We start from the raw sequence: 12377 nt of genomic DNA on the forward strand, positions 1-12377 counted from the left end.
TAGCAGTTTCCAGACTAACATCTCAGCTTTCCTAACAGACCTTCTTTGATGTCCCTGTAGGGTAGAAAACTTCTCTGTCGAATCCGCTGATTTGATTGCTTCGTCTTCTGGTTTCAGACCCTCTGTTATCCTTCTGGGGTGCCTGGACCCTGATTGTAACATCTCTCTGGCCCAGCCTCTTACACAGATGTGTGCTGCAGCCAGCCCAGCGCAGGGAGCAGTGGGGACAGATGATCTCCTCCTGTCAGACCAAGCAACAGGGGTCCCATTGAGGCTTAGATGGAAGATCCCAGGCATCTCCTGGAGGTAAGAACCGTCCACTCTTCTGGGCACTTGGGGCTGTTGCAACAAAGGTGGGGCTCCTGTTCCATAGCCTATTTGTCCTCATGACTGTGTTTTTTTCTTCTCAGAGGATGCGCCCGGGACCCTGGAGACTGTTTCGTGCAGGAGGTTTGAGCAGGGAGAGATCACTCACTGTCCTGACCCATGGGTCATTAACCCGGGTCTGCAGGGTTCCTGGGAGCAGCCACCCTCCAGCACGCCACCTGGAAGCCTACGAAAAACTGCTTACCTAGGACTGACGAAGTCCAGACCCAGTTTGAGGCTCCTATTGGCAGAGTCCCAGAGCAGCTAATCGGCCCCCGAGACCTCCTTAAACCAGCAGCAGGAACAAGAAGCTGTCTGAACAGCCGAGCTCCTCCCCGGCTTTGGACCGTGTGTTGGCTGTTCCTGCTCCCACTCCCCAGGCTTGATTTCCTGGCATCTGGACTCAGGGTGACTCACCTGACTTGAGGTTCTGAACACAATTTGTTCTTTTGCTTCTGCTCTTCCAGTGTCCTGACCCAGCTGACTCTCGACTCCTGTCTTGTGAGTGTGGACTCTGCCTCTGACCACTAGGTCTGGCTGCCCATGACCCAGCCATGACAATGACTTTTCTACAATTCCTCCAATGCCCTTTTCTGCTCTCCAGCTCTGCTCTCCCAGCAAGACACACCGATGCCTTGGCTCCCAGAGTCCTGCTTACCTGCTAGTCAAGGGCTCATGGGGAGTGTTTGTCTTGCCCCCTCCCCCACCACAGCTGCTTGTCCTCGGGGACTCTCCCTAGCGCAGAGGAGAATCCGTCCTGGCAGCAATTCAGGAAGTCACAGAGGGATGGTCTGCTCAGCTCTCTCTGCAATGCCACTGCCCGAGACCATTACGAGTGGGTGCCCAGTGACTGTGCCGGCAGCTCCTTGAGAGACTCCTGGGGGCAGGGTAGTCGTGTTTCACGATGACCGCGGGAAGCCATGCGAAGAGTGCGGCATTGAGGAGACTCTCCTGCTGTCCCAAAGGGTTTCTGTTCTCCTGCACGGTCAGACCATGGGGCCAGGTTGCAGAATGGGGAAGAGCTGTTTGGTGACGAGTCCGAGGATTCACCATACAGGTGGCAGCAGCTGCAGATCCTGAAGTCCCTGTGGTCGGGTTACCATGCTTCCGGAGTTTCCCGGATATGTCCGGCTTTTTGGGTTTTAAATTGCCCTCAGGGAGGAATTGGTAAAACTCTCCAAAGGGCCGGGATTTCCCTCCCAATGCAGCACTCTGGGGGCGGAGGGGGAACTGCGCGCTCTGTGGGGGAGCACGGCACTATGTCTGGCTCCGCACCCCAGACACACTGCTCTGAGCAGCAGGGTACGGGGGCCGGGGGAGCTGGAGAAGGGGCATGGGGTCCCAAGGGACAGTCAGGAGACAGGGAGCAGGAGGGGTTGGATGGATGAGGGGTTCTGGGTGGAGCCTGTCAGGGGGTGGGCATATGAAAAGGGTGTCGGGGGAGTCAAGGGACAGGGAGCGGGAGGGGTTGGACGGGGCAGAGGTTCGGGGGGGAGTCAGGGTCAGGGAGCAGGGGGGATTAGATAGGTTGGGGGTTCTGCGGGGGCAGTCAGGGGACAGGGAGTGGTTGGATGGGTGTGGGAGAGCCGGGGGTCTGTCAGGGGGTGGGGGTGCGGATAGGGGGCAGGGCAGTCAGGGGTCAGGTAGGGGCTGGAGTTCTAGGGGGGCAGTTAGGGTGGAGGGGTCTAAGGAGGGGGCAGTTGGAGACAGGGAGAAGGAAGGCTTAGATAGAGGGCAGGGTCCTGGGAGGGGGCGATCAGGGGACAAGGAGCAGGGGGGTTGGATGGGTTGGCGGTTGTGTGGGGGGCAGTCAGGGGGCAGGAAGTGGGAGGGAGTAGATAGGTGGCAGGGCTACCATTCCCCCCCCCCCACCCTCGGAGTGTCCTCTTTTTTGAAAGTTCAAATATGGTATCCCTACCCTATGGGCCCAGCCTCCACTCCTGAGAGTTCAGGCGAACCTCCCCCTGTTCTCAGAGAGGCTTTGGCTTTGGCGGCTGGGCCTGCCTGCCGAGACAGAGGACTCAGTGTTTCCATTAGGCTGCTCAGTTGCCAATGCAGCCACCCAAAGACGTGAAGAATGGAAGCGAAAGAGCAAAGCTGGACCCTCCACTGAGCTCCTGCAATCAAGTGAGCACAGCCTGGGAGAGACGAGAGAAAGCTTCAAGGTGGCTGGTGGCTGCATGGAGCCAGGGGAGGAGAAATAAATAGTTCATGATGAATCCTACGGGCTTTGTCTTGTGTGGTGAAGGGTTTAAAATGGGTCTAGTTAGTATCACATTCAACTTTATAATCGCTGTGTCTGATTGAAGGGCAGGTCTAGAAAGTTCAGAGGTCGCTCGAGGAGCTTCAAGTCTCAGATTCTGTCCCTATTGCCTGCTTTGACCAGCTGATCTCAACCCAACACCGCCCTCACGTGGTCGCAGTGGTGAGCTTTTCCCTCTTTTTCTGGATTCACCGCCGGCATGGGGACAGGATACATGTGGCCAAGGAAATGGAGAGGCATGGGGGTCACTTGCAGAGGCATGCAGAGAACTTGCAGAGTTGCCTGTTCATGCAGTTCCTATGGGGGAAGCACAGTAGGGTACCGTGCACTCCGGGGCACCATTTCCAATTTTGGTGGTGGCGGGGAGGATAATTTCACCATGATTCCAGGGGCTACTTAGGCACCTGAAAACTCTAGTGTTTTGACAGATAACTTAGCAATGAGCTGACAGGAACAATTGCCAGACTGCTTTTTGGGGAAGACAGCTAGAAGAATGGATCCAGGGAATGGTTCTGTAGCTCTGAGCTGTTTGGACACTTTCAGGGAACATTCCCGATGCAAGACAGAGATCCCCAAAGTTATCCTGGGTAACCCTGAGAGACTTATGGAAAACTAGCAGATCCCACATCTCTGCTGTCACTTTGCACGGACAAACTCGGACTGTCGAAACCTGTTCATGTATTTTACCTGCTTTAACCTCTCAAGAACTTTCACATATAAAAGAAAGAAAATTAAATAAATGACATAGGTACACCGATATAGGGCCGTAGTGTAAAGCCGATCTCAGAGTTGTCCCATTGAAATGGAATTATTCACAGCAGTAATTAAAGTTAAACGTGCACGTAAGTGTTTCCAGGCCCAAGATTAAGGCCACAGCTTATGAGAGGTGCAGATGCAAGAAGAGAAGAGCTGTGCAAAAACTGAAATGCCACTTGGAACCTGGCCCAAACAATGCATCATGAAAAATAAACTCATCTTGTTATACAGTAACAGAGCTGGTTCAAAAGGGTTTTACACTGACAATGCAACCTTTGAACTAAAAATGCCACTTTGGATTACATTGATCATTTGAAAAAAGTTACCTCTTTAAAAAAAACATTTTGGATTTCTCTGCCCACTTGAGAGAGAACATGGAGTTTTTCCCACCAAAACGAAACAAAAATTTGATCATTAAAAACATTTCCAAATAAGTTTGGAAGAATATGGGGGGGGAGTGGTTTCTTCTTCAATTTTCATGACCCTCTCCACCCTCCCTATTTTTGACCAGTTCTAATTGTGAATAAATGTCTGTCTGTACATGAATGATAAATATGTCTGCTACTGAAACATTTACAAACAATGGCTCTCATCAGGAGCACTGAGGTCACATTACGCAGAGAAACATCCAGGCCTGCAGGGTTCACATTCTCCAGGACATAAACCGCCCCAGGACGGGAATGTCACACACAACACAGCTCGACTGGCCCGTGTTGGTAAGGTGCATGTTTTGCTGTTGCTGGCAAATTGTGCTTTTCTGAGGGTGCGGGGGAGTTATATTTGAAAGGAGTTCTTCATCCTCTCCCACTCTCATCCAGGGGTGCCAGAACAGGGGAGACCAGGGCCCACCACTTTTTACTGGCCATAAGTGTGAGCGACTGGATGATGGGGGAGAGAAGGGAGTGGGGAGGGCAGTGTTTTGGGGGCAAGGGGCGGCATGAAGTGGGAGCTCAGGGAGAAAGGCGGTGGGAGGGGGGGGCCTCAGGGAAAAGGGCAGTTTGAGGGGGCAGGACCTCGAGGAGAAGGGGTGGCACAGGGGGTGGGCCACAGTTTTTGTGCCAGCAGCCCCCCCACTTTTAGGAAGCTTTTGCCCATCCTGCCCTCATCCCAAATTAATTTGTTGCAGTAAGAAAACTTTGAGCAACAAGGGGACTTAGAGACCCACAATATAACCGCCAAAATCCTCACCCGCCCCTCGAGCTGGGCAAACAGAATTTTTTGGTCACTGGCAATTCCAAAAAAGAGATGGAAAAAAACCAGTTTCCGGTTGAACAAAACTAACATTTTTCCAAATTTTTGATGAACCAAAAAGCTTTTAAAAAAAAAAAAAGACCCAGGAACATTTCAAGGGTTATAACTTTTTGAATTTTTAAAATAAAAGTGAAGGACATTTTTAAATAAAAAATAGTTTCAAACTGAAAAATCAAAATGGTTTGTTTGGAAAGTGTCTAAATGAAATGCTTCGACTTTTTAAGAACTGAGGGGAGGGTCTGGACGTGAACAATTCAGCAGACTGGATACGAATTCGCAAACAGGTCTCCTTCCCCATTCTCCAGGGCTGGGTCTCGATTCCTGTTTCTGGTTCCCTGGGCCTGGTCCCCGTCCCTGTCACACACTGCGGGGAGCTCAGATTCCTGGGAATCCTGCGGACTTCCAGGCTACTGGGAGGGATGAGTCAGCAGCTTCCTGAAGACGAGTTGCGAATAGGCAAACACTTTCCCTCTACCTTTCCAAAACCCACATAGGTATAGTAAGACTAGCACCCCCACCACTGCCACCACTCCACGCACCATGAGACGATTCCAGGACACTGGCTCTGAAACAAAAGAGAGAGAAAGGCCCCATGACTAAGGGACTCTGTTAAATCATCCCACTGCTGCCATGAGGATCCCAGAAGATGAAGACTTTCCTGGGGTACAGTAAGAGCTGAGTTGGGTTGAGTGCACATGGGCAGCACTCAGAGCAGCGGGAATGAGATCTCCAGGCTCATTATCCCCATCGGCCAACCTGACGGAGGGAGAAAGGTGAGCCCGGCAAAGCAGCCCCTGTTCCAGAGTCTGGGAACTGGGATTTTTAAGATGCTCCAAGATGGGGTCCCTCAGGTTCTTAAGGTTAGAGGGGACGGTTAGGATCATCTCCTCCAGCGTCTCCTGAAGCATGGGGAAGGGCTAGCCATGGTGGGAAGGGTGGGGTTTGAAGATGTATACAGGAAAATGGGGGCTGGGGTCACTAACACATTGCTGATGGGTGAGGGGCACGATTGGTTTCTTTGCCTTGAGGAGGGGGCTCAGCTTTTAAAAGTTTTGGGAAGAATAATTTAGTCTGAGCCCTGGCATAACCCAGGCCAGAGAACGTCGCCTACTGATTCCTGCACCCAGCCCAGTGATTTATGGCACTGACTTGGCATTGAGAAGGATTTTATCATAGGCTTACATCCAGCTGCAGAAGAGAAAGGGCATTAGAAGCTGAAAGACCCCAGAAGTGGCTCTGGTTTTCTACTCAAAATAAGCACCCAGGGCTGATTTTCCCCAGCCCAGCGCCTTGCAGTCATGCACCCAGCGCCTACTGAGTTCGGTGTGCAGGCAGACTCCCAAATCCAGACAGTGGTACGTCACATCCGCTTTGCCCTGGTGTCAGGGACTGCCCTGAGCGCCCACCCTGCAAACACTTACGCACCTGAGCCCTCCCACTGCGATCCAAGGCTACTCCTACAGATGGAGTTAAACATGTGGTTAAAGCGTTTGCAGAGGTTCCAGAGAGCTGAGGCTCCATGTACAAGGAACTATACTTCAGTTATTCCAATCTTGGGTTTATGAGATGCTCCTGCCCGCCCCCTCCCTTCACAGCTGAGTCTCCCACCCAGTGGAATTCTCCAAGGAACTTCCCACTCCGAGACCCTACACACTGTGTCCAGTGCTAGCTGTCCCTCTGGCCCAATCCCATGCTTCAGGACATAGTCTGAAGGCCACCAAGGTCAGTAATTAATTCCCCATCTGCATTTACAGCATGGTAAAACTAGCCATGTATGTTACAGCGGGTTCTTGCTTTTCTTGGAAGCATCAGATATTGTCCCCTAGGCTGGACCAGACAGGACAGCAGCCTGAAATGCCCTGCGGCATTGACTTGAACTCAGACTGACCCTGTGGAAAACGGGCTCAGCCACCTGGACAATTAGGTAATCTTGGCGAGCTGTGAGGTTTCAAACAAGTTGTATTTGAGTTTGGCTTGGCAATCCTGGGTCAGGGACTGACGTGAGGGGTTGGGAGACAATAAAGGGAAAGGGTCTGAGAAAGGGCGTCCCTTACAATAAATCGTTCAACCAGTCACTGTTGAAGTGAGATGCTTTACAGATGCTCACAGACAGGCTCTCCCACCAACTAAGAATTTGGACACTCTGGCTCCCTGCTGGGACCACCTTTGCTATTCACTTGCAAACAGGGTGGATAAAAATCAATGATTTAAAAAAAAAATCAAAAAAATTGGATTTTTTTGATAAAATGGTTTTTGCCCCTCAAAAAGCTATCTAAAGATAGTTTTAATTAAGATACATTCTAGCTCAAAGATCTCTCATCATGGAATAGGGATGATAAATTCTAATTCTATAGTATGAGACAATATATTCATGTAATGTTTAAGAAAAGTTTTGTAAATGAGTTCCAATACTTCGTGGATGAAGGACCCAATCTTATGGGGTTCCACAGGCTTCTGTATAGATTGTGTAGGTTAATCTTTCTATCTACCCAATGGGATTCAGTGCTCAGTCTAGAAGATACCATCAGAGATGCTTAGTTTTGCAGTTCTCAAACTGTGAATTTGTGTCTCCAGAGGTAACATGCATGTTAACAGAAAAAATGTTTTCAAATAAATAAGTAAATAAATATGGAGAGGTGATATACAGCCTGGCAAGAAAATCCTCCAAATATTAACGATTAACCTGTTGAATTGGAGATATTTATGAAGTCATTGGGAGGGGAACTATCTGCTTCAATAACCTTGGGTAAATGAAATAACCAAACAATCATTCATTTTCTGAGATAGCTGTAAAACTCATCTGAAAAGTTTTCAGAATAAATCACCCTTTAAAAATGTATAGTGTGTACCTTCTAAAAATGAAACCTACATCTATCTCTGAGTTGTGAAGAACATGTATTAAGGTTATAACAACCAACAAGAATACACTTTTATGTAGAAATCCATGATTAAATCGAGTTGTCCTGACTAGTGATTTAAATCAATTTGATTTAAAATCAAATCCACCCTGTTTTTGCTGACCAACAGGCAGTTCTGCTCCCCAGGCCCTTCCGGGGTGTCACTGCCCCAAACTCAGCTGTTAGAAAACCAGGAAATGCTCAGCTGAGATCTTCCCCATGTAACACTAGGAAAGAATCTTAGCACTAGAGCGGAAAACGAACCACAGAGCTCTGCTAACCAGGAGGAGCTCAGTTATAGGTGCCGGTTCCCCCATATAACCTTAACTCTGTCCTTTTGGAATGCCACTTTATTATATCTTGCAGAGTTTTGCCAACCCACAGCCTTCAAATCTCAGCAGGTTGCCTTAAAAATCATGAAATATTTAAAAATAATAAATTTGTGGTGGGGTCTGCTTTTTCATCTTTTGAGTTTTGAGCTGGGGAGGGATGGGGGTCGGGGAAGAGAAGGGACCAGGGGAAGTCACTTTTTTCAAGTCGTCCTACATAAACCCCATATTTTGGTTTAAACAAATGGATGTGCTTATCACAGGACTCCAGGCTCTGGGGCTTTTAGAAAATCAAACACCAAATACCGTGAGATGCATGACAAAGATCAGGGGAGTTGCCAACGGTGGGAATGAGGAATATTTGCCTAAGTCACAGGGAACTAATTGTCGGGAAGCCTCTAATTAATGCATCGTTAGGCTCTTTAGCTCTTCCCCCTGTGGAGGTAGAGGCCATGGGTACCCCGGGAACATCAGTGGTCTCGTGCCTGAAGGTACCTCTCCCCTTGACAACCCTCCACTCCCCACCCATTGCACTTCATGCCATTCTGCTGCAGGGCAGCACAACAGGAAGCGTGCAATGCAATCATTCTCATGTCTTTCCGTACATTCTTGGTCCTGTAAGGACACTGAAGTGCCAGGCCTTCAGCAGCTGCAGTTAGAGCGAGAGGGTCTCACACTCTTGTGCATCAGGCCACGTTTATAGAGCCCTGTGCGAGTACAACATTTGTTTCTGCACACGATCCACGGCTACGAAGCGGATCTCTGCAGATTTGCAGGGCGCTGCCCATTTATACCTGGATTTAGGAGCCGAACTCTGGGCATTATTTTGCAAAACCTGCTCAAGACTTTTAGAGCTTTTTCGTAGCAAACCATGGCGTTTTTTAAACCCCCGACATTCCATGACTGAGCAAAACATCTCTAGGAACATCAACAATGCTGGCTCGAAGAGAGGTAGGACTCTTCTTAAACAAAATGATTTTAAACGAACAACTTGCTACCAAAAAGTTTGAGATATTTGCTGTGGCAGAACAAAGGGGGTTTTGATCTAAAAGAATGTGACCCCAAGCTTCTTACAATTCGTTCTACAGGCATGGGGCTTGTGCATTTTCTGCTGGGGCTTGTCCGGACAAAGAGTCAGAGCTCAGCCCTAACAATCAACCGGGAGAGCGGAGTCAGAGGTGAGGAAGGCCTGGGAAGATCCTGAGACAGGGAATGAAGGGGTGTCACATCCACCTGCTCCTTCCTGTAGGTAGATCACAGAAAGATCTAGAGGTGAGTGCTGGGGTTTCCCTGCCATGAGTGGGCAGTGTGTAATTAACAAGGGCTGCTTCTCATACTCACACACACACCCCCCATCACGCCATGCACACCTCTCACGCCGGCACCAGATCTGATTTCATCTCATGCATTTACACAGCACATCTCTGCAAGCAGATTATAACCCCCAGGGTCCATAACTCCAGTTAACTCTGCAGTGAGGACATGCTCCCCCCAGCCCCAAGACCTTAAAACCCAAGGTCGACTCCCCCTGCTCGAGAAGACACACGCTTCAACCCTGCCCCACCCCGCACCCCCAGTTCCCTAACCTGGGGCTTGCCAGGGGATTCTCTGCTTGTGATCAAGTGGGGCTGGCTGGATGCAAGGCGCTGGCCAATCCTCTCTGCCTCCAGCTGATAAACTGCATTCAAAGAAAGTTTACAAAATAATCCCTCCCCCCTCCTCTGTGTGTTCTTTCCACGCGCTCTTCCCTCCGTCCCTATTCTCTGCGCCTCTCAGTCTCGCCTGCTCAGCCAGCAGCTGGGGATTTGCAAATCAATAAATAAAAATAAAAAAACTGGACAAAAAAGCCCCAAATATTTTCTGTAAAATCGACATGGGCAGGACCACCAGTGCTGGACCTGGCGGGCCCCCCCCGCCCCCCGGCTTGAAGCGGTTTCCATCTTATCCAGGGTTTACAGTTTGGCTCAGTGGCTCTCTGCCCCCTCACTGTACAAATGGTTCCAGCGCCCCTGGGCGGGACAGGGCCTGAAGAAAGGGGCATGCGGAGGTGTTGGGAACACATGGGCCCTGCAGCTGCCCCCCCGCCATGCCCCCCCCCCCGCCCGCCCCAGCTCTACCTTCTCTAACCCCCAGACAACACACCTCCCCCTCCCCTTTTCTGCTTAGGACTCCAGCCCCACTGAACGGTCCAGACGGGAGATGGAATCTCTTCCCTGAAGTGCCATCCAAAAACCCAGAGGGGCGGGCTGGAAGGAAGAGCCCCAGGAACACCCCGACCCACGGCATGGCAGAGGCGCAAAAGGAACGGGCGAGATCGGCGGCAACTTCACCAAAAGCTAAGGCCAGCCCCCCGTCACCTGACTCTACGAAAGCGCAGTAAGCTGGTGGTGTAAACGGGGCATGGGCAGTTCCACCAGACGATCAACAGAGCCGGTTAGAGATTCATTTAACAACTCCGGAATGGCTTTGCAATGGGAGGAGAGTTTTCCGAGCCATGCTTTGCTTCCTGAGGCGGTCAAGATTTGAGCTTTACTAGAGGATTGTACAGGATTCAGGCATTCTCTAGTTCCTCCTTTGTCAGCCCCTTGCCCTAACACCCTGCCTGCCCTGGGTGCTCAGCTGAGCTCTCCCTCGCTGCACGGTGCAAAACCAGAACTATCCCATTACTCTCCCCTGCTGTGTCTCTCTCCCTCTCTCCCCTCAGGCCAGGCTGCTGCTGCCCCAGGGGAGCTCACTGGGGTCGGGGGTGTCTCTGTGCTGGGTCCCCGGGGCTGTTGAAGACGCTTCCTCCTGCTGGGGCTGGAGGCCCTGTTCAAGCTCCCCTTGGAGAGAAGCGCGCTGTGTTCACAGGAGCAGGACCAGCCCCGCAAACCGACCGCCCGGCTGTCCCAGAGGTTCCCGAGCCCAGCGCTCACCCCCAGCCCAGCCGCATCCAGCAGCTTCTCCCTGCGCCAAGGCACCGCAGCCCGTGGGGCATCTTCAGGGCAGCGGAGCTCCAGGTACTGCCGCTTCTCTGCCCAGGAAAGGGATGGGGAGAGGCTGATGCTGACCCTGTGGGGCTGAGCTGAGCAGCAGCAGGTGCAGCCAGTCCCTGTGGGGATCCCCGATGGCTCCCTGGCTCCAGCTGCTGTTTGGGAGGCAGGGAAGGGGCCCTACAGCCAGGCAGGCTGCACAGCTGCACGCCCCATAGGTGCTGGGGCTGGTGCTGGTAGGGAGGTATGGGGAGGTGGGGATTTCACAGCAACTTTAACTAATACACTGAAATGTTTCCATCAACATTTTGTGCTAGGGAAAATTGGGTGTTTGATTAAAGACAATTTTTTGTGGAAAGTGTCACTTTAACAGGAAAAAATCAATTTTTTGTTGGAAAATTCAAAAACCAAAAATGGTTTGGATGATGTGGGGGTTTTTGTTTTGCTTTTTCCCCAATTTGGGACTAACTGTTTTCCGGTGCTGGTAGAAGGTTTTGGCGGGGTTGGCCATTCTTGGCAGAAGATTTTCATGATCTTGCTCTCCTGGATGGGGAGAAAAGCTTGAAAAGGTGACCCCCCCCAAAAAAAAGGCTCCAACACCAGGAGCTGGAGAACAGAACCCCAACTTGTTGGCTTAAAACCAACGAGACTTTAAAAACAATCGTTTTTCAGGGGGGCTCTGACTTGTGATTTTTTTTTTTGGTCACTTGCAATTGGCCACGTGGGATAGAACCAGCTTGGGCAGGATCCAGATGTTAGCCCATCTAGAGAGGCCTGGCAGTGGCTCATACACAGCAGCTGTGGGAGTTAGGGACAGGAGAGTGATTTTCTGAAATTACACCTAGCAAGGGAAGGAGCCGGGGAAATGCAGTGTACCCTGAGGAATCAGGGACGCTCACGGGGAGGCCACAATGACGCTGCTCAGGAGTTTTGCTCTGACACGCTCAGCCCTCGTGGAACAGAGCCCCCGGCCTTCCCCTCCACGGGCACTGACTTATTTTTCCCCGTAGATGCTCCACCCCTGTTCGGCCCTTAGCCCCAACTCTTGTTCCACCTCTTTCCCAGGGCACCAACTCCTCACCGCGCTCTTCACCCTTGTATCTCTCCAAAGCCAGCCAGCCAGAGCGGGGTGGCACCTCCTCCCACCCCACAAGGACCCCTTGCTGCAACTGTCATGAGTAAGTATCGGGGAGTGAACCCCTCTGCTAGGGCTCCCCCAGGCCGGGATCTCGGTGTCTGAGGGCGGGGGGGATTTGCTGGGGGGTGTCTCTGTTTTGCGCTCTCCCAGCTCCGCTCTTCTTTCTCTGTTAATCCTCCTGGGGTGGAAGCCACCTTCCAGCTCTTCGCTGACCTGCCTGTGCCCCTCTCCTCTCTCTGCCAGGCCTCTGCCTTCACTGGGAGCTCTCGCTGGGGTGGGGCTGCTGTGGACTCTGCTCTGAGCTCTGCCTGCATATGGGGGAGCTGCGCTGGAGCCCCAGGAGGGGTCAGGGACCGCAGGGAGAGCCAGCATCTCGCAGGGTTTCCTATTTCACACCGATCTCTG

The 12377-nt window shown here is 51.4% G+C and overlaps 1 protein-coding gene across 1 annotated transcript in view; it reads right to left on the reverse strand.

Annotated features, from left to right (window-relative positions):
• The window catches only part of LOC311530269 (C-type lectin domain family 2 member D-like), a gene marked incomplete at its 5' end in the record, with an annotated part of 76594 nt that extends 65249 nt beyond the window's left edge, over nucleotides 1-11345 (reverse strand). The window contains one exon of the mRNA XM_084646727.1: nucleotides 11304-11345. Coding sequence (XP_084502853.1) covers nucleotides 11304-11345 — 42 coding nt within the window. The remainder of the gene's footprint in view (nucleotides 1-11303) is intronic.
• Between the last annotated feature and the right edge of the window lie 1032 nt (nucleotides 11346-12377).

The sequence above is a fragment of the Lepidochelys olivacea genome (genome assembly GCF_965140295.1).
Source record: "Lepidochelys olivacea isolate rLepOli2 genome assembly, chromosome: 14".
Classification (NCBI taxonomy): domain Eukaryota; kingdom Metazoa; phylum Chordata; order Testudines; family Cheloniidae; genus Lepidochelys; species Lepidochelys olivacea.